Source organism: Sciurus vulgaris, assembly GCF_902686455.1.
Source record: "Sciurus vulgaris genome assembly, chromosome: 1".
In the NCBI taxonomy this organism is placed as follows: domain Eukaryota; kingdom Metazoa; phylum Chordata; class Mammalia; order Rodentia; family Sciuridae; genus Sciurus; species Sciurus vulgaris.
In genome coordinates this window covers 138,614,085-138,637,495 of record NC_136461.1, presented here as the reverse complement: position 1 = coordinate 138,637,495, position 23,411 = coordinate 138,614,085, and the positions used below count along the sequence as shown (strand labels likewise).

General features: G+C 36.4%; 1 protein-coding gene across 1 annotated transcript in view; it reads right to left on the bottom strand.

Moving 5' to 3' along the window:
* The window catches only part of CLVS1 (clavesin 1), a 214,762-nt gene that overhangs the window by 35,096 nt on the left and 156,255 nt on the right, over window positions 1-23,411 (bottom strand). The window contains exons 4-5 of the mRNA XM_079156174.1: window positions 4,821-4,931; window positions 1,038-1,273 (exon numbers count right to left, since the gene is read on the bottom strand). Of these exons, the coding sequence (XP_079012300.1) occupies window positions 1,038-1,273; window positions 4,821-4,931 (347 nt within the window). The remainder of the gene's footprint in view (window positions 1-1,037; window positions 1,274-4,820; window positions 4,932-23,411) is intronic.

Below are 23,411 nucleotides of genomic sequence, written 5' to 3'. Positions count from 1 at the left end.
AACAGATGCATGTAATGTATGAAAACCAGAAAGGAAGGGCCCACCCCAGGTTGATAATCATCTTCAGGGAGAGACTGGAATTGGGATTGGGGATGAAAGGTATTTTAGCTTTAACCATATGGTTTTGATTTTGACAATGAGAGAGTACTCATATTTTTTCACATAAATTTAAAAAGCAACATTTAGGCTAGTAGTACAGCTCAGGGGTAGAGCACTTGTTTAGTATGCATGAGTCCTGAGTTCTATTCCCAGCTGTGCTAAGAAAAGAAGGAGGAGGAAGAAGAGGAGGAGGAGGGGGAGGAGGAGAAACCCACTTCCCTGGCACTGTCCTGAATGCAGCATACTTCACCACCTGGAGTTAACTCTCTTTGGAGCTCTCCTCCATGTCCACCCCGTCCCCCACTCTCCTACACCTGTTTGCCACACCAGACCACTGTGAGGCCTCCATGCTTTTGTCTGCCCCTCTGCTTGGCATGCTAGTTTCTTTTTTAAAATAAGCATTGATGATCTTCCTCCTTCAGAGTCCAACTCAATTGTCAACCACTTTATAAATATGTTCAAAATAGTCTTACTTGGAAGATTTTCTAGAGGCACACCTTTCTGTTCCTTGGAAGTTTATTCATGTTTATGCTCCTAGTCCCTAATCTGTAATGAAGCCTCATAAATGCTTGTTTGGTTCCAACTGAATAAATGATAGGAACATTTTTCTAGCAGGTTTCTTTGCCATACAGTATATCTCAACAGCCAACCATTTCATCTGTGTGTATTAACAAACTCCCAAGAGGCCAGGGCTGTAATCGGGACATGAACAAGGTCTTAGCCTTGAACTGTTCCTTTAATACAATGGGGACAACTGTATTTCTTGGCCAGTCAAGCTCCATTTGCTTTCAATTCCAGTAAAATCAGCCAAGAATGTATTGCAATTTATTTTATTCAATTCTGTGCCCATGAAGTATTCCATTACTCAATCCACAATAGGACTAAATCAAAAACCCCACTGACCTCTGACTGCAAATCTCCAACAACACAGGTCTTACCTTTTCATGGGTTTGGGCGAGCATTCTCTCTCTAGGTTGGAGGATGTATGTTTGACATGCATTGCATTATAGGAAGTGTGAGTATAGTCATTTTCATCGCTGTAGTCAGGACCGAGTAACGTCCGAGCCCAAGTTCCCATGTCATAAGGAGGCAAGGTTCCTCCAAATTCAGAGGGCAAAAACTCAGGGTGGATTAGCTGGTGAAGGCTATTTAAATTGTTTCCATGCAGGAAAATCTGGAAAGAAAAAAAATAATAATTTCCAGTAAAAAAATCTGAAATATGACCAAGTATTTAATATAATGCACAATTTAGCAGTGACAAATTAGATGCGCTGCTGGCGATCATAGTGTTTAAAGAGGTATTCATTTTGTGCAGTAGCTTAGTCATCATGAGATGTTAATTTATGACTCAGAAAAGGGATTGAATTAATAGTCATAAAATGAAGTTTATGAACAGATTGGGCATTGTTTGGCCATGGACAGTATTTAGATATACAGGAGACTGATGTAGACCATCTCAAACCCTGTCCGTGCCTCACATGTATCCCCAGACTGCTCTGTTCTCCCAGCTGGGCCCTCTGGCCATCAGTCTCCCCTGGTCCTGTTCATCCTTCTCAGTCTCTTCCTGAATCTGCCAATCCTGGTTCTCCTGCCTGTCCTCCAAAGAAGTCTTCAATATCTATTGACTTCTATTTTTTTCCCAATGTGTTCATTTAAATCTCACTTCCCCATGAGGAGAGAATACCTGAGAAAAAAGATGATGTCATGTTACTCCTTTACCATGATCCTTAGCTCCCAGGGTGTTGGTTGGGACAGAAGGTAGAAACTCAATCCATGCTTACTCAATGGAATTAAAAACAGTGGCCTGAGAAAGTATTGTGAGATTTTTTTTTGTGTGCAGAAATTTTCCATGTTTTGCTTATATTGGGGGCTCATACCTAAACAAATCTGCATCTTCTGAGCAAATAATGGATAATGTTAGAAACTCATCAAACAGGGAAGGAAAAAAAAAGCCACATATCACAATTATTTTCAGACAAATCCATGAAATGGATGAGTCACAAGAAGATAATTACCATTCACTACAATTTAGAAATTGATTCTGATTTAAAGTTCAAGTCTGTGATGACATTGGCAGGCATGAAATAATTACATGTAACATGCTGAGTTACACATAATTGATCATATGTAATAAGTAAGTTACATCCAAGTATAAAACCACCAACCATACACACATTCATGCACATGTATAAATACAGATATCACACTTAGCCATGATGAAATTTAAATGTGATTTTTAAACCACTTAAATACAGGACCTCAGTAAATAAGCACTTGCTACTGTGTTCATTTTAATTTGTCATGTAATGGCCTCATTTAAAGGTAAAGGAGAAAAGAAAGGCAAGTACTAAATTCTTCAGAATATTGTAGTGCTTCAAAAATAATGTACATTTTCTGATGCTGCAGTTGGAAATTAATGAATTTTAAGATTTATTTCTTTTTGAAGTAATTCAATTATTCTGGCTTTTGCAAAACTCCTTAGAGGGTGCTACAGTATTTAAAGGATGCTAAAGTTAAATACTGTTCCTGGCACTTAAACATTTGTATACATGCACTCAACACACAGAGTTTTATAAAGCACTAGAAGTGCCATTGAAGGTGGCTACCCCTTCTGAGAGTCCTGTGGGACGTAGGAACACAAAGGCAGGAGGCTGGACCCTAACCTGTCACATTCTGTACTGGACCCATAGCTCCAGAAAGTTCCGTCACTAGCATAGCAGCAGGTGTCCACTGTGGGAGGAATTCCCACTGGCCTCATCCAGGGTAGAAGATGAAGAAACCAGGAAGCCTGAAGCCATATTGGAAACAGCACAGGACACTTGCTTTCTTAGCACTCTATGGAAACCCAGACAGACGACAAACTGTCTCAGAATGTCACCTCCTGGTGTTGGTGAGTTCTAGCTCTTAGTCCCTGGAAACAGGGTAATTATTCTTCCTATATTCTATTGCCGTGTGTCCTAAGGACTTAGAAGAGTCCATAGTCTGGGATTTAGCCTGGCAGTATGTGAGACAGGAACCCTCACATCAGTCCTTTCTGAAATCTCAGTGCTATCCCCTGGTCTCCTGTCTCCTGGGCATGGGGGTATACCAAAGGTGTTGTAGGAATGACTCTGGCCAGTTTCCCTTGGGGAGTGGAGCTCCAGACCAAGGAGGCAGCTGAAATCAGAAAGGCTAAAAGGAAACACTGTGGCCTTATTCACAGTAACCAAGATATGGAAACCCCAAGTGTCTGAAGACAGATGAATAAAGAAAAAGTGATATACACTTTCACACATTCTCTCTCTGTGCCCCTGTCTCTGGTTCTCTCTTTTCTTTTCTTTTCTTTTCTTTTCTTTTCTTTTCTTTCTTTCTTTTTCTTTCTTTCTCGTTCTTTCCCCTCTCTCTCTCTATCTCTCTCTCTTTCACACACACACACACACACACACACACACACACACAGAATGGAATATATTATTTGGCATTTAAAAAGAGATCCGGCCACTTTTGATAACAGATGAACCTGAAGTATGTTATGTTGAGTGAATTAAGCCAGGCACTGAAAGATAAATATTGTATGATCACACTTATTTGTAAAGTCTTAAAACAAATGAGCTCACAGAAGCAGAGAGTGGAAAGGTGGTAGCCAGGGTCTGGGGGTAGAAGTGGGATAGACGATTGTGAAGGACTACAGAGGTTCAGTTAAACAGATGAATAAACTGTGGAGATCTAAGGCACAATGCAGTAGCTACTGTTAATAACACTGTACTGTGTACTTGAAATTGGCTAATGGAGTTCCCCACACCAAAAAAAGAAAAGGAAAACATAATTGTGTGGCAATGGGTGTGTTAATTAACTCGATTGTGGTGATCATTTTACAATGTATATGTATGTTAAGTCATCAGACTGCCCACCTTCAATATATACAATTTTACTTGTAAAGTATCCCTCAGTAAATCTGGGGAAGGGGAGAAAAGAAGAGCTAAATGGTAAAAAGTTACTCAGTGTCTGCTACAGGAATGGTATTATAGCACAAGCTCTCAGACACTGACTTGGCTAAATGACTCCAACAACTCTGCTGTAGGTATTAGTTTCCCCTCATCATGAACAAGAAAACAGATTCAGGATAGTTAAAACAACAATAACAAAAAACAAAACAAAACAAAACACTTAGTTACTCAGTTAATCTGAGTGCCACAAAAGCCCAGCTTTGATTAGAGAGATCAGATTTCCAAATTTCAACTGATGTAATGAAACTTTTAAAAGCCTTCTTTCTAAGAGCATTCTTATTTCCAATGAAGAATACTTTCCCAGGCCTATGGATGATGCACAGGACAGTTACCTACCACTGAAGAGCCACAAGAAAAAACAGATTATAAATATTCTTCATAGTGATAATACATTTACGGGATGAAATGTCATTAAAATATTCCATGAACAGCAAGTGACTGGACCCAATACCTCCCCATCTGCTTTTACTGTTAAACGGGCATCTGGCATTTGCGAGCCTTCAAAGTTTCCTTTGGTTTGTCACTGGGACTCTGAAAATAACCCAGTTTTACTGAATTATTGATGACATCCAGACCATTTGCAAACTCCAGCTGAGACTCAAATGCTTAGGTGTTGCAGTAAAATCATAGTGGAAGATAAGCCCAGAGTAACAGGATGGGGAAGGGGGAACACTGTAATTATCCCTGGTATTCCCAGGGAACTTGGAATTTCTATGGCATGTTTATTCTCATTACCCGTTTCCTGGTCTTGTCTTTAAGGAATGGCTTGATGAGCGTGTACAGGGCGTGAATGTACCAGGGCTGGTTGACAAAATGGACTCCTCCGAAGCGGGCAGGAAAGCTGTCCTGGGAAGGAAAGAGAAAGGCAGGTCAAATAATAAACACTCCAGGTTGGAAGGGATCAGTGGCCCTGCAACCTTGAAGACTACCTGATTGAAGCTCTAGCTTCCTGGTTGAGAAAGGCTGAGAGCCCGCTCAGCTTCCCGGCTGTTTCAGTTTTCTCTGTTTTTCTTGCCTCCCTCCTCCCACTTTGATGCCAGGACCTGCAAATTGTGCACAGGTGCCAGCCTGTCTTTTCTGCATTGAAAATATATGACCTCCTGTCTGGCACAGAGTGTGTGTGGCCTGGGTGGTGAGGGGAGTCTGATTCTTCGTTACATTAGGCGATCAAGGCTTTAGCTCCCACTGGCTCTAAGCAGGGGTCTCTCTCTGCTCTCCTCTCTGCTCTCCCTCCTCCCACCCTCTCCATGACATTGTAGTATACTCACAATAGCTGAACTTTTTGGTGAGTGAGTACCAGCTGTGTGGGAAGGGGCTGCAAAAGGATTCTAAAGATTTTGAGAAAGGAGGCTGTCTGAATTGACCAATGTCTAACAAGATTCACTGTCAGAGTCTTCACAGATTACAGCGTGATCTCCTTCCTCTGTCCTGGATCATGGTAGGTCCCAGGGGAAAGATACTTGCTGATTGAAGGGCTAGCTGATCCCCCTAACTGAGCCATAGGTACATTCTTATCTGCAGATCAACACATTTTTACAAATATCAGATTAAAATAAGGGCATTTTAAAAAATGGTTCTGATTTGGAGTACAGAGCAGGGCATGAGCTTTTGATTGAAAAGCCTGGACACTGCTCTCAGCACTATTTAGATCCACAGGACAAAGGACCTTGACCATGAAGTCTGTATTCATCTGGGGAGACCACGTCCTGATGAATGGTTTCAGCAGATTGGGTTTATCTTGGTTAATGGAATTAAAAAAGCAGAAACATCTAAATGTTATTTGAGTTGCTAAGTTTCCTGTCAATCGGTTTCATTGCAACAAACATCTTTGTAAAGTGTTACAAGATGAAAGCAGAGGGAACTAACAGTTCCAGCAGGGAGCTGATCCCTGTGGGTGTATAAAATGCCTTGCCTGGGTCTTTTTTAGTAACAAGGAAAGAGGGTTATTAACTTTTTTTTTCAGAACTCTTTGAGTCTACAGGATCCCTAGGCATCTTCTACACCAAGACCTAGTTTCTAACATGAGTACATGGAACTGTGCTTAAGGGTTGACATTTGAAAAATTTAAAAATAATTTTTGTCTCTATCTAGACATTTTACGATGTAGAAAAAAGAAATATTTCAAAGGCTAAATGAGACAATTTCAGTAAAAGGTCCTTGTTTTTCATGGTAATTTTTTTGTTTCATGTATCTTATTTTGAAAAACTTCGTGAAACCATCAAATTAGATGGTGTTAGAGAGATCATTTACACTAATGTGTACATTTGTCATGATTTCTTACTATTCCAAACCTAATTTAAGAAGTATAAAAATTCTTAGTAATGTTGTCTTTTTTATGGACAGTTCGGGATCTAAAAAATTTTTGATTCCTTAAAGAGAGAAGCCATTCCCCAAAGTTTGTCCTTTGTAATAAGTGTTATATGTGAGTCTTGCTCTTTTGGACTACTTTCAACCTCTTGTTCAGAAATATGGTGCATTATTTCACACAATAAATATGAGTTTTGAGGGGCTATAGAAAAAGGAGAATAACGCATTTATTTATAAAGCTAAGGTTTTACTATCTTTTTAAATAAGACCATTAAGAGGGTTTTTATTTCTACTGATAGGCTATTGTACTCTACACTTCTAGGTTATTAAAGTGCAAGAAAACTCTAAATAATACTCAAGAGAGAGTAAGAAAAATCACTAAGAAAGTATTAACCTTTAGAAAATACCAAGAGAGACTTGGTTTTAGTTTGTGAAACCTCAAAGACATCAAAAACCATCTTCTATTTGTGTCAGGAGAGATTGAAAGAAAATTGTAGGTCAGAGACTGTGTAAGTTCTGACTAGGATATGACCTGACCACAGAAAGGAGGTTGGGCTGTTACTGCCCTCATTCAAGTCAGTTGGTGAATGTGTGCAGATAGACACATGTAAACCTGTGCCTTGTAGTTCTGGGCTTGGGCAAGAGTGAAAAGTAGGATTCTTTTTTTTCAGGAATCTCCTATAAAATTTAAATAAAAGATCCTCCTGTCTAATAGGGCGATGTGCAAATGTTCTGGGTATTCCTGAATAGGTCTGGCTATGTTATTAATAATAATGATGTATGCATTTGTGTGTGTGTGTGTGTGTGTGAAGGGAAGGGAAAGTTAGCAAGCACAGCCTTCTTATGGTCAATGCTCACGATTGCTGGTTGCCTTTACCTGATCACATTAGCACACAGAGATAAAGGGGAAGTTGTCAGTCACACAGGTTACGCAGGACCTTTAAACCTAAGCCCACCACCTTCAGGGAGAGGCATTTCTTAGTGGGGAGCAAAGTTTGTAAAGATAGGCTTTAATTCAATGACAGGACAGCACTGTTTTTTAGAGTTCTTGGGGACTAAAAATATGTATCAAAACATACCCTAGGTTCAAGAAAGTCATAAAAGTTCTGTACTTTCTATACATTTAACAATAAGAATATGCCATTGTTCCAAATTATAAACAGGTTAAAATCATAAAATGTATCTACACCCCATTTATTTTAAATTAAATTTGTTTCCTTACTATGAAAAGGAGACACATTCTAGTAAAGTAAAAAACAGATAAAGACTATTACTTAGAAAATTAGAAAATGAAGACATAAAAAGGGAAAAAAAATCACTATAATCTAATTGCTAAAGACATACTCTTTTTTTGTGTGTGGTACTGAAAATAGAATCCAGGGTTGCTTTACCATGGAACTACATGCCCAATCCTATCTAAATTTTTTTTATTTTGAGACTGGGTGTCACTAAGTTGCTGAGGCTGGCCTTAAACCTGCGATTCTCTCGCCTCAGCCTCCCAAGTCACTGGGATTACAGGCACTCTTACTATTTTCTATAGTTCAGACTAAGCTACATAATGCTTTTTTTAACAAACAACTCCTGCATTGCTATTATTTAAGACTATAAAGATTGATTTCTTTCTCGCATTATATGTTCTGTCCTGCTTGAATTACCCTCAGCCAGAGAAGCAGCCTCCCCTAGCCAGAGCAGTGCTTCTAGCCACAACTCAGGGAAACTGCATAGAAACATCATAGTTTAGCTCTTAAAGTAGAAACTCAAAATGACATGCTACCAAGTGACATGTCACATATCAAAGGCCAAATACATGCCTGACTTTCAGGCAGTCAGGAAGTGGAAAGTATCATGTGCCCAGTACAAAGAGGTCCAAAAATGTTGGTGAATCAAACTACAAAACAACCCAGGCTCTTCTGACCTTTCCTCCCCCCCCCCCCCTTTTCCCTTTCTAGATGGAACTGTTTTTTAAGCACTTGGACTTAGTAACTAATGACTGACAGCCTACAACATGCCTGACTTGATGCAAATGATACAGAACTGTTATTTTTTGAATGTGGTGTGTCCCCTCCAAAACTCAGGTTGAAACTTAATCCCCATTGTGAGGTATCAGGAAGGTGGAAACTTAATCAAACTCTGGTGTTTAGAGATGGAACCTTTGGGCAGTCATTAGGATTAGATAGGGTTTGGGTGAAGTACCAATAATGGAATCCTTGTGCTTTTATAAGAAGAAAGAGACCAGAGGAGATGTATATACATACTTGCCTTGTCCGTTGGCATGTGGTGTCCTGCACAACCTTGTGCCTCTGCCAGCAAGAAAGCCATCATCAGAGGTGACCCCTCAACCTTGGACCAGAACCATGAGCCAAAATAAACTTTTTTTTTTGGACAACCGACCCAGTCTGTGGTATTGTGTCATAAGTAACAGAAAACAGACTATGAGAATTTGAGGAATACAAGTATTGAGTTTACAGAGTACTGGGGAAGACAGAACATTATTATTTTATAATGCTTTATTTAAAGTATTTAATTCTACCCTAAACAATTAGTTCATGCCTGGCACTTCTTCAATTCAGCACATATTTATGAGTGTCTGTTATATGTCAAACACTGGGTTACATTGTCTAAATTGTATTTGCCAGAAACTGCTACTTACCGGGGCCCTCCATGATTTTAACCCCCTTTTCTGTCTTCTCTAAGCTAAGTGTTACCCATGCCCCACACTGCAGAGGTCAGCAGCTTTTTATTTTATGGTGATCTCAAGGTAAAATTATGACCTCAAAAGAGGAACCTATTAAACATTTAGATAAGCAAGTTTTCTTTATATTCTTAATACCTTACTCTGATCTATAATCCTGATCTACAATTACTCTGATCTACAATTCAGTCTCAATCTCCATGACACAAGAAGGGTTGTGACAAACTTATTCCCCAAAGGTACAGACCAACTCCACCCAATTAACAGTCTTCCCTTTTAAGACTACTTTATTCTCTTCTCCTGATGTATTATTTTTAAACTTAAAACATAGGACTCTTTCACATAAAGCTATAGAATGAAAACAGGAAGCCACCCTTCAGCAATAATATATCCCCTAAAGGGACCATCTCAGAATTCTCCTACTCTAATGAAGGACTTTCACACATACAATAGTAGCTGAAGGTCCCTGCAGTGTAGTTCAATATCTTATTATGCAAGATGTCATCAAATTTCTGCTTCTGCAAAGATGGAGTGGATATACTTCTCCCCAGTTCTCTAGCTAAGCAGCAACACTAAGCACTAGACATTGTACATAAAATAAGCATGAGAGAACTCTGCAGGGGGAGATTAGAAGGTAGGGACCTCAGGACCCCTTGAAGGACAGGATGGAGAATTCCCGTATATCCTTTTTTTTTTTTGTTCCACATATACAACATGTTGTACCCCATTTGTGTACAATGAATCAAAATGCAGTCTGTAAAAATAAAAAAAATAAAATTTAAAGAATAGAATAAAAAAAGATATTTTACAGGTATTCATTTGTAAAAAGAAAAAGAAAGACCAGCTAGAACAAAATGTTTACACAGATGCAGAATTTCAGAACATCACACAGAAATATCTAAACTAAAATTAAAAAATCACCATTCATATCAAGAACCAGAAAGATCTCAAACTGAACAAAACATGATGATTAATAGAAACCAACATGAAATGATGAAGATGTAAGAACTACATGAAAAAGATTTTGAAATTAGCCATCATAAGAATACCTCAGCAGAAATTGTGAACTCACTTGACAGAGTGAAAACATAGAAAGTTTCAGCAAAAAAAAAAAAAAAAAAAAAAAAAAAAAAAAAAAAAAAAAAAACTAGTTTAGCAAAGAAAAAAAAAAAGAGAAAGAAGAATCACATTGAAATGTTGAACTAAAAAACTGCAATGATCCAATAACTAAATCAAGGATGGGCACAATAGCACAATGGAAGGGACAGAGGAAAGAATCAGTGAACTAGAAAATAGATACATAGAAATTACCCAACCTGAACAACAAAGAGAAAGTAGACGCTAAAAACTGAACACAAATGCCATAATATCATTCTTCTTTATGTCTGAATAGTATTCCATTGTGTATATATATATACACCAGAGTTTCTTTGCCCATTCATCTGTTGAAGTCATCTAATTTGGTTCCACAATCTAGCTATTGTGAATTGAGCTGCTATAAACATTGATGTGGTTGTGTTCCTGTAGTTTGCTGATTTTTAAATCCTTTAGATATAAACCCAAGAGTGGGATAACTCAGTCAAAAGGTGGGTCCATTCCAAGTTTTCTGAGGATTCTCCACACTGCTTTTCCAGAGAGGTTGCACCAATTTGCAACTCCACCAGCAATGGAAAAGTGTGCCTTTTCCCCCACATCCACACCAACACTTATTATTGTTTGTGTTCTTGATAATAGCCATTCTAATTGGAGTAAGATGAAATCTTAGAGTGGTTTTAATTTGCATTTCTCTAATTACTAGAGATGTTGAACACTTTTTCATGTATTTATTAATTGCCTGTATGTCTTCTTCTGTGAAGTGTCTGTTCAGTTCCTTGGCCCATTTATTGATTGGGTTCTTTGTATTTTTGGTGTAAAGTTTTGTAAGTTCTTTATAAATTTTGGAGATAAGTGCTCTATCTGAAGTGTGTGTGGAAAAGATTTTCTTCAACTCCGTAGGCTCTCTCTTCACATTCTTGATTATCACACTAAGTGCAATAAGCCAAGCCCCAAAAACCAAAGACTGAATGTTTTCCCTGATAAGTGAAGAATGATGTATAATGGGGGTCAGGGGTGGGGAGTGAGAGAAGAATGAGGGAACTTTAGATTATGTAGAAGGAAATGAAAGGGAGGAGTTATGAAAGATGGTGGAATGAAACAGATAGCATTACCCTATGTACATGTATGATTACATGAATGGTATGAATCTACATTGTGTACAACCATAGAAACAAAATGATGTACCTCATTTGTGAACAATGAATCAAAATGCAGCCTGTAAAAAATTAAAAGATAAATAAAAAAATAAACTGAACACACTATCAAGAGATCTGTGAGCCTATAATAAAAAAAATCTTACATTTACATCATCAGAGTCATGGAAAGAGAGAATAAAGAGGGCAGGGCTGGAAAAATACTCAAAAAAATAATGGTTGAAAACAGCCAAATTTATCAAGAAACATAAACCTATAGATTTTTGATGCGAAGACACATCATGGTTATATTTCTTAAAACTATAGGCAAAATATTGAAGGCAGAAAATACTATATTTGCCCACAGGGCAAAAACAAAAGGAATAGCAACTGATTTATCATTAGAAACCATGGAAGCCAGAATGATATAGCACAATATTTTTCATGGGCTAAAAGAAAAGAACCATCAACCTCAAATTTTATACCCAGTAAAAATATCTCTCAGGGATGAAGGGGAAACCAAGAAATTCTTACATGGAGGAAAAATTTTTTTTAGAAGACCTACCTTAAAAGTATTGCTTAGCTTAAGGGAATTCTCTTAGACATAAAGGAAATGGTAAAAGAAACCTTAGGTCACAGAAAAGAAACAAACAACACAGTAAGCAAAAATATAGGTTAAGTACTATATTTTTCTTTTTCTCTTGAGCTTTCCAAATTATCTTTGAAATTCTAAATTTCTTTTGAAGCAAAGATGAAGATGCTCTGATGTGGTTCAAAACATATTTGGGAGAAATGTCTAAGACAATTATATTATAAATTGAGGAGAGAAAAAGGAGGCAAAGTGAGGTATGGTTCCTCTACTTTACTTGGTCTAGTAAAATGCTGATGAAAAAGACTGTAAAAAATTGTGAATGTGAAATGTAGGACCTAAAGAAACCACTAAAAATCTAACAGAGATACAGTCAATAACACTACAAATAAAATAGAATACTAAGAAGGACTGCAAGTAATCCAGAGGAAGGCAAGAAAGGGGAAAATGGAGAAATGCAAAACACAGAATAAATAGAAAAAAATAAAATAAAATAACTTGCTTAAATTGTAACATGATAACAAATATAAGTGATCTAAATATACAAATTATGTATAGAGATTAGCAGAGTAGATTAGAAAACATGACCCTCTATATAGGCTATTTAAAGTGAATTCATTTTAAACATAACTGCGTAGGCTACAACAGATTTGAAGCAAAAACAGAAAGATCTGAAAAGAGAATAGACAAATCCATAATTACTGTTGGGAACTTCAGTATCCCTCTGTTAACAAGTAAGAGACTTTTAGGTACAAAATAAGCAAAGAAATAATAGAATTCAACGGTGCCATTAATCAACAGAATCTAACTGATATTTATAAAATACTCCATGCAACAACTACAGAATATATTTTCTTTTTGAATGTCCATAGAACATACATCTATTCAGGCCATAAAAATCTGAACAAAAGTATAGTCACATAAAGTGTATTCTCTTTCATAATGGGATCAATCTAGAAATAAACAGAAAGATAATCAAGAAAGCTTAACTAGCCAGGTGAGGTGGTGAGTGCCTATAAGCCCAGCAGCTCAAGAGGCTGAGGCAGGAGGATCACAAGTTCAAAGCCAGCCTCAGCAACAGCAAGGTGCTAAGCAAGTTAGTTAGACACTGTCTCTAAATAAAATACAAAATAGACCTGGGAATGTACCTCAGTGGTTGACTGCCCCTGAGTTCAATCCTCGGTATCCCTCACATCCCCCCAAAATGAAATCTTAACTAGACATCACAAATCTAAATAAATCAGAATCAAAAGAAGTCAGGTCAAAGAAGAAGTCTTAAGGGAAATTTAAAAATACATGGAAATGATTATAAAACACATCAAAATCTATGGGACACAGCTAAAGCAGGCTGACAGGAAAATATGTAGCAGTAAATAATAGTTTAAGGAGAGAGATCTTGAATCAATTATCTAAGCTCCCACTTTAATAGTCAAAATTTAGAAAAGACAATAAAACCTAAGTGAGTACAAGAAAGGAAATAATAACCAGAAATCAGCAAGGTTAAAATAGGGAAGATAAAGAAAATCAACAAAACAAAGAGCTGATTCAGTGAAAAGGTTTCTAATATTAGCCAACTTCTAGGAAGACTGACAAAAAGAAGAGCCACAAATCAGGAACAAAACAGTGGCTATCACTACAGACTTTGGAAGGACAGTCAATACTCCCTTGGCTCTGCATACATCCAGCTGACAATCAGAAGGAAATAGATCACTTGCTTAGGAAGCACACATGATTCACAACTCACTTAGCATGAAGTAGATAATTCGAGTAGCCCTATAATTAGTAAGAAAACTAATTTTTTCAATTTAAAAAGCACAAAAAAATTCTCAGGCTCAGAGTGGGAGAAAAATCTTTTCCACACGCACTTCAGATAGAGCACTTATCTCCAAAATTTATAAGAACTTACAAAACTTTACACCAAAAATACAAAGAACCCAATCAAATAAATGGGCCAAGGAACTGGACAGACACTTCACAGAAGAAGACATACAGGCAATTAATAAATATATGAAAAAGTGTTCAATATCTCTAGTAATTAGAGAAATGCAAATTAAAACCACTCTAAGATTTCATCTTACTCCAATTAGAATGGCTATTATCAAGAACACAAACAATAATAAGTGTTGGTGTGGATGTGGGGGAAAAGGCACACTTTTACATTGTTGGTGGAGTTGCAAATTGGTGCAACCTCTCTGGAAAGCAGTATGGAGAATCCTCAGAAAACTTGGAATGGAACCACCTTTTGACCCAGTTATCCCACTCCTGGGTTTATACCCAAAGGACATAAAATTAGCATACTACAGTACAAAGTCACATCAATGTTTATAGCAGCTCAGTTCAAAATAGCTAGATTGTGGAACCAAATTAGATGCCCTTCAACAGATGAATGGATAAAGAAACTGTGGTATATATACACAATGGAATATTATTAAGCCATAAAGAGGGATAATAATATGTCATTTGCAGATAAATAGATTAAATTGGAGAATATCATGCTAGGTGAAATAAGTCAATCCCAAAAACCAAAGGCCTAATGTTTTGCCTGATAAGTGGATGATGATATATAATGGAGGTGGGTAAGAGAAGAATGGAGGAACTTTAGATTATGTAGAGGGAAAGGAGAGGGAAGGGGGTATGAAAAATAGTGGAGTGAGACAGACATCATTACCCTATGTACATGTATGATTACATGAATGGTATGAATCTAAGTAGTGTACAACCATAAAAATGAAATGATGTGCCCCATTTGTGTACAATGAATCAAAATGCAGTCTGTAAAAGTAAAATAAAATAAAATAAAATAAAATAAAATAAAAAGTTCTCAGGCTCAGAATTTTGCCACAGAATTACCACCAATTCTACATGACCTCTTCCAGAAAATAGAAGGAACATTTCCCAATTCATTTATAAAGCTGATACACAAATAAGACAAAATAATAACAAAAAGTAAAATGGTAGACTACTAGTCTTCATCAATACAGATGGAAACATCCTTAACTATTAGCAAATAGAACTCAGCAATATATGAGAAATAGTTTACACTATGACCAAGTGGAGTTTATTCCAGAGATGCAAGGCTGGTTCAATATTCAAAAATCAATAAATGTAATTGCAAGGGCCACATTTTCTAGTTTTCATATTTGACACTTTGACCTTGTGGACTAGGGAGATACTGCCCCGCATAGGGTTAGCTGATTTCCAGGGAGAGCAAATGACCATCCTGGGAGTACTTCTCTCTCACAGGCAAATTAACCAATCCAACATCTAAAACCCCAAATACCTCTTTTATCAGGCTCTTGCTTCTAGGCCACTCTTCCCTGAGGTTTAGGCTGTTTCTCTTCTTTGATCATTTGCTTTCTGTGAAAAACACAATAAAAGCCTTTGCCCATGTTTCTCCCTCACATTCTCTGCCTTCTGACTGACCTTGCTTTTTCCCATTTAGCCCCTCTGTGGCACAGCATACCCTTTGATTCTAGAAATCTGTAAATATAACAAATTTCTTCTTTCATGACAGCTATATCCATGTTTGCTTGGCTGTGACAGCTAACGAAAACAAAGTCCTTGTATTGTTACAAAAGTAATCCCTTGTTAGTAGTCTGAGGAAGAAAAAAATTGAATGTTCATATAAATTGATGCAGAGAAGGACTTTGATAAAATTCAATACCAATTCATGATAACAATTGCCAGAAAAATAGGAACTGAGAGGGGCTTACTGAACATTATTAAAAATCGTCCAATAACACCTTACAGTGTGTGTTATACTTCATGGCAAAAAACTGAAAGCTTTCCCCTAATATCTGCTCTCATCTCTCTTATTCCACAGAGTGCCAGTGATAAGACCAAGAAATAAGCAGTGATAAGACAAGAAATGGAACTAAAACGCCTGTAGTTTGGAAAGAAAGGAATAAAACTATCTTTATTTGCAGATAACATTATTGTCTCTGTAAAAATATCTCAAGGAATTTATTTTAAAAACTCCAAAATAATACATGAGTTCATCAACATTTTAAGATACAAGATACACATACAGAAATCAATCCTATCTATATACTAGCAATCAGTGTTAGGATACCAAAATTTAAAAAATATGTCTCTTAGAATTGCTCAAAAAAATTAAACATTTCAGTGTAAATCTAACAAAACACATTCAAGATATATATGCTGAAAAATATGCAATATTGATGAAGGAAATCAAGGAAGATCTAGACATACCATGTTTGTGTTCTGTAATATAATATACATATTAATTCCCCTTAAAATGATACATTTGTTGTAATATCTATCAAATTTCAAGTATGGTTTTTTCAAATATTTATAGAATTATCCTAAAACTTATGTGGAACATCATAGGCCTTAAGACAGTTATTTTGGAAAAAATATAAAGTAGAAGGAATAATTCTATCCAATTTCAAGGCTTATTATATATTTATATTAATAAAAAACTGTGTGATGTTGGTGAAGGGGAAGATGAATAGATCTAGCAGACAGAAAGGAGGACCCAGAAAGATCCATGCAACTGTGTCTAGCTAAGGTTTTTGACTAACGTCCAAAGCCATTTCAGTATTGGAAAGATAGCTTTTCAAAACACACTGAAGTAATTGGACATCCATAGGCAAAAATGAACATAACTTAAACGTCTTTTCTCAGACAAAAGTTGTTCAAAATTCATGACCTTTTATGACTAAGCAAAGAATTCTTACATTGCACTCTAAAAGCATGATCTGTACAATGAAAAAAAATAATAATAAACTGAGTACTCTGTGAAATGCTCTGTGAAAGTCCATGTGAAGTGGATGAAGAGAGACAACTATAGACTCCGAGGAAATGTTTGCCAATCACATATCCTACAAAGTACTAGTACCTAGAATACCTAATGAGTTCTAAAATTTAACAGTTTGAAAATAAGCATACAACCAGAACATGGGCAAAAGACAGAGAGACACTTTGCCAAATACACAGATGTTAAATAAGCACATAGAGAAGATGTCCCACCTCATTAGCCACTAGTGACATGCAAATTAAAATCAAAATATGATATCACAATGCAAACCTATCAGAATGACTTAAAAATAGTAATAACTGAAAATGCTGCTGAGCATCTGGACAAACTGGATCACTCCTATGTTGATCATGGGAATCTAATTTAGTGTAGCCAATCTAAAGACAGCTTCATAGTTTTCAAAAACACCTAAACATGTAAGCAATTACCATATGACCAAGCGATTGCACCTTGGGCATTTATCTCAGAGAAATGAAGACATGTTCACACCGACACTGGCATGTATATGCTCATAGAAACTTTATTTGTAATAGATAAAAAGTGGAAACTGTTCACATGTGCTTCAACAAGTGAATGATTAGACAAACTGGTTCATCTAAATTACGGAATACTATTCAGCAACAAAATAAGAAAATATTGATATATATAACAACCTGAGCAAGTCTTCAGAGAATTTCGATGAGTGAAAGAAGCAAATTTCCTGATGTTACATACTGCATTAAACCATTTATATCATAGTCTTAAAAAATAGGTAGGTAGGTAGGTAGGTAGATAGATAGATAGATAGATAGATAGATAGATAGATAGATAGATAGATAGATTAGTGATTGGTTCAGGGAAGTGGGCATGGCTATTAAAGGACAATGTGAGTCATCCTTGTGGTGATGGGATGTTCTATATTCTAAAATACTAAAGAAAGATGGTCTTTTTGCCTACATGGAATGTTAAAAACAAACAAAAAGCCAAGGTAAAATAAGGCATAAGATACAGTCTGTCTGAAGTGGTCTTTTTTAGTTTGGGAGTCATGGGTAGTGTTAAGTGATTCTTGAAACCTGTTAGAAGTGCTTTTTTGTTTTAGTTATACATGACAGTAGAATGTATTTTGACATATCATACATACATGGAGTATAACTTCCCAATTTTGTGGTTGTACATGATGTGGAGTTACACTGGTCGTGTAATCACATATGAACATATGAAAATTATGTCCCATTCATTCTACTGTTTTTCCCATTTCTATCCCTCTCTTTCCCCCATTCCCCCTTGTCCAATCTGGTGAACCTCTCTTTCTCCCTCCCCTCTGCCTATTGTGAGTCAGCATCTGCATATCAGAGAGAACATTCAGCCTATGGTTTCTTGGGACTAGCTTAACTTCACTTAACATAATAGTCTCCAGTTTCATTCCATTTACTGACAAATGCCATAACTTCATTCTTTATGACTGAATAGTATTCTATTGCATACATGTACCACATTTCTTTATACAATCATTTGTTGAAGGGCACCTAGATTGGTTCAATAGCTCAACTATTGTGAAGAGAGCTTATATAAACATTGATGTGGCCACATCCCTATAGTATGCTGATTTTAAGTCTTTGGGGTATGCAAAGGAGTGGGATAACTGGGTCAAATGGTGGTTCCATTCCAAGTTTTCTGAGAAATCTTCATACTGCTTTCCAGAGTAGTTGCACCAATTTGCAATTCCACCAGCAATATGAGTGTACCTTTTTCCCACATCTTCATCAACATTTATTGTTACATGTACTCTTGATAATTGTCATTCTGATGAGTGAGATAAAATTTCAGTGTAGCTTTAATTTGCATTTCCCTGATTACCAGTGATGTTTAACATTTTTTTATGTATTTGTTTATTCATCGTAAATCTTCTTTTGTGAAGTGTCTGTTTAGTTCCTTTGCCCATTTATTGATTGGGTTATTTGTTTTTTTAGTGTTAAGTTTTTTGAGTTCTTTATATATCCTGGAGATTAATGCTCTATCTGAGGTGCATGTGGCAAAGATTTTCTCCCATTCTGTAGGCTTTCTTCATGTTCTTGTTTCCTTTGCTGTGAAGAAGCTTTTTAGTTTGATACCATCCCATTTATTGATTCTTGATTTTACTTCTTGTGCTTTAGAAGTCTTGTTGAGTAATTCGATTCCTAAGTTGATGTGATAGAGAGTTGGACGCACCTTTTCTTCTGTTAGGTGCAGGGTCTCTGGTCTAATTCCTAGGCCCTTGATCTACTTTGAGTTGAGTTTTGAGAGGTGCACTTCATTTTTTAATGGACACTCTGGCTGCAGTTCATTTCCACACTGGCATTATGCAAGTATCACTTGGCTGCCTCGTTTTTTGTTTGATCAGAATTAAAGGGCAACATGATAAAGGCAAAAATATTTCCTCTCTCTTTCTTTGACAATCAAATACAGATGTTACTGGTGGTAGTAGGCTTAGTTTCCTGCTGGATAATGAAGCACTTACTACTGCATTTTCTGACATTTATTATGCCTATCGGGTAACAGTCTTTAAAATAGGATTCAAAACACATCTACTTAAAAGCACATGGCCCTGGGGAGTGAGGGGAACTACTTTCACATTGGCTACCTGCTCTAATTCCAATTGGTCCTCAGCTCTTCCCACTGCTCTTATGTGGAAACTAGGAAGGACCGCTCATGTTTGCAAAAACTGTGGAAGCCCCTCAGCTCCTAAGATTCATCTGAAAAACAAATGCAGAGAATGAAAGAGAAATGATGATATAGCACTGGTTTTCTCAGCCTCCTACCTCCTTCTCTTTAATCTAAGGAAAGACTGAGGATCCTTTAGGGCTTGGCAAGAGGCACCCATTCAACCACATAGCTACCTGCATGCAGACTTGCAGACAGGGTAAAGATGCAACATTACGTTAGGTTTTATGTATTCTGTTCACATGTGTCCTATTGACAACATCCATTTTCCACTTCAAAGAGGGAAGATTAAAAAATATTTTCAGTGACATAAATGGGCATCATTGATGCTAACAAGCCTTCCAAATAAGCTCTATTTCATGGTGATGGGTTTTCTATGATGCCACTTGGCAATTATTAGTATGGAAGTCACATATGCACCTATTTGCAAGAAAATGGAGAAGTCATGAAAAGCTGTTACACACCAAAGGTTGCAGGATATATGTGTGAATATGATACCCACCCATACACATTTATTTCAGAAACAAGCATGAAACAGAAGAGAAAGAGAGGTTTTCATTAGGAAGAAAGCTGAGCATGGCCACATCTGATAATAGCTATGAATTTTCTTAGCATATATTCTCCTAGAAGGCATTGCTGACCTCTAAAAAGGTGATCCCAACTCAGTGTTGTCTTGAGGTTAGAAGTTGCTTGCTTTGGTTTTGTTTTTTGTTTTCTTCTTCAAAATTCAGATCAGTGCATACTAGAGAGTAAGACTTTCTCTAGATACTAGAACAGTTCTAACTTCCTGGCAATTTTCCTAATAAATAAAAATGACTTTCAATCAAACTGACTCAGCCAGATGATCAGGTTCAGAATCTTCCCTGGCTACAACCTAACTAAGATTCCTTGATCATGGCTTTCATATTCAATAATGTTCAACAGTTCAATAAGTGGTTGTTGTGCTTCTCTTATGAATAGGATGCAGAAGGAATAAGGTATACAAGACACATGTCTTGCCTTTATTCAGTTCATGATCCACTGGAAGAGACAGAAATGACATTGCTTTGTTTAAAGGAAAGATAGGAATCAGGGTTTATATTCTATGATTTATGGTGGTTCTTTAGGGAAGAGCTAATAAAAATAGTCAGAAAACCAGATGTGAAGATCAGGGGAGACTGCATGTCCTGTAGAGGCCAAATAAAAAAGCCTTATATAAAAAAGCTAGTGAAAGATTTGGTGATGAATAATTATATGTGACTGTATTTGAGAGCCCTTAAAACTTGATCTGTCACCAGAAGTCCTACAGTATAATTAGCACTGATTTTCCTCAAGAATAAGCTTATAGATGATATTTATTTAAGAAAAAAAACATAGAAGAGAATTTAAAAAGAGGAAATAATGGTAAGAATAAGGAAGAAAGAAAACCAGATGAAAATTATCTGATGGTGCATACTGGTCAAATTTTTACCAAGATAACAGAAAATATGACTGACTACACATTTAAAGAATATCTTGATTACAATGATAGGTACCTTGTAGGAAATTCTTTGGTATAGGAAAGACAAGATAACATCAATTGCTTCTTTTACTTTTTACTTAATACAGTTCCAAATTGGAGAACAGTATCCTTTCCTGGCCTGATGACCCCATAGCTGGCCAGGTGACATGACTAGGGACATGAACTCTCCTAGGGCCTGGAGGAGAGAAGGCGTAAAACGTAAATCCATCCTATCACTCTGAGTCGGCAGAACTGAGCTCAAGCAACGGAAGCTTAATTTGCATAAAAATCCTTCCAGCTTCTCTAATCACAGTGACCTTCAAAAGCATTTGTAGTTGACTATTAAATAGCAAATACATTATGGTTAGTTCAAAATAATGCATCTTCATTCAAGTTTCCCTAAGGGCCCCTAAGTGGTAAATAGATAGTTGTTTCTCATTATTTAAAAGCCGATTCATGGAGAAACTCAGATCTCTCAAATAGTTGATTTGCAGAGGAAATCAATGCCAGAAGAGACAGTATGTTTTATATGACTCACCCTGCCAGTCAGTGCTTAAACTCATAAAATCATGGTGTCACTTGGAGAAGGAAACTTGGAGGAAGGAACTGGATATCATTCAATCCAAACCTTTTTGGCAAATGTTTATTTGAATCAAGGAAATGTCTTTGTTCTATAATTAAGTGTGCAATAAACAATTTTATCAACATTTTAAAAGTTTTAATGGTTATATAAGAAAAAACCATTATAATCAATAAAGATAATTGAATAGTTAAGAATTACTGGGCACTTACTATGCATCAAGAACTGCTCTAAGCTGGCAACAACTTTATCAATAGGACCCTGACAGTTCAAGAAATAATGACTAGAGTTAATAAGGGGATGGCATCAAATTTAAAACTTTTTCTGCACCATAAAGAAAACACTTAAGAATATGAAGAGAGAACCCACGGGATGGGAGAATACCTTTTCTAGCTACTCTTCTGACAGAGGATTAATATCTCAAAAAACTCTACATCAAAAAAACAAATAACCCAATTAGTAAATGGGAAAATGAATTAAACAGATACTTCCCAAAAGAAGAAGTACAAATGGCCAACAAATATATGAAAAGATATTCAACAACATTAGCAATTAGGGAAATAAAAATAAAAAATACACTGAGATTTTATCTCATACCATTCAGAACGGCAGTCATCAAGAATACAAATAATAATAAATCTGGAGAGGATGTTCAGAAAAAGGAACACTTTTACTCTGTTGGTGAGATTGTAGATTAGTACAGCCATTATAGAAATCAGTGTGGAGGTTCATCAAAAGACTAGACATGGAACCACCATAATACCCAGTTTTACCACTCCTTGGTTTATCCTGAAGAATTAAAGTCATCATACTACAGTGATACATGCACACCCATGTTTATACAGCATAATTCACAATGGCCAAATTGTAGAACCAGCCTACATGTCTATCAGTGGTTCAATGGATAAAGAAAATGTGCACACACAACGGAGATTTATTCAGTAATAAATAACAATGAAGTTATGCCATTTGCATGAAAATGGATGGAACTAACTCAGAAGGTTAAGGGTTGTATGTTTTCTCTCATATGTGTAAGCTGGAGAGGAAAAAGGAAAAGAAAGGTGAAGGCAGATATCATGAAAATAAAAGGGAGTTCAATAAAAGAAAGGGACCAAAGGAGGGGAGGGGGAAGTGCTGAGGAATGATATTGGCCAAATTATATTGTTATATTGTGTATTGTGTTCATGTGTGAATACATAAAAACAAACCCATCAGTAGGTACAACTATAATTCACCAATAAATAAGTGGGAAAGAGAAAGAACTGTACTAAATATATTTTTATGTGAAATCTCATGTAACAATTATGACCATATTATGAAGTTACCATTATTATTTTATCTCATTTTTCCAGCTGAGGAAAAAATCCTACTTTGAATGATTAAAATCTTGTCCACATTCATATATCAATCATGAGGTTAAGTGGAACTTGAATCCAGACCTATCTGGTGTTTTGGTCCAGTCTTTCATCTCCTCTATTCTACTGCTACTACTGGCTCAGTTAAACTCTATGCATGAGTGAAATGTTGACTGCTGACCATCTTCACATGGACTTTTAAGGATGCATATGATAATAAATTCAGATAAAACAACAAATACTTCCTAAGTGCACATCTCAAATCCAAGTTCACATTTTCTCTTATTTTCAGTTGCAAGTGCTTGACATGATGTTGAAAAGAGGACTAGGGTTTGAAAGTTGGCATTTAAAAAGAATTCAACTTGTTATTAGAACAGAGTGAACAGCATTCTACATAAGCAAGCATTCTTTAATACTTTTATGGAACTATTAAAGATGAAGCTGAATATTCTATTATATTGGTCCTTCCTTGTTGGACAGCACTATATTTTTTATAGAATAGAACTATTCATTGTGACACTGCGTTATTCTGGAGGAGATTCGGAACAGCTGGGAATTTTCCTTTATTTGGGCACATTTCTGTATTAATCACTAAATATACATCAATTGTCCATATCAGAAACTACTAATGTCCAT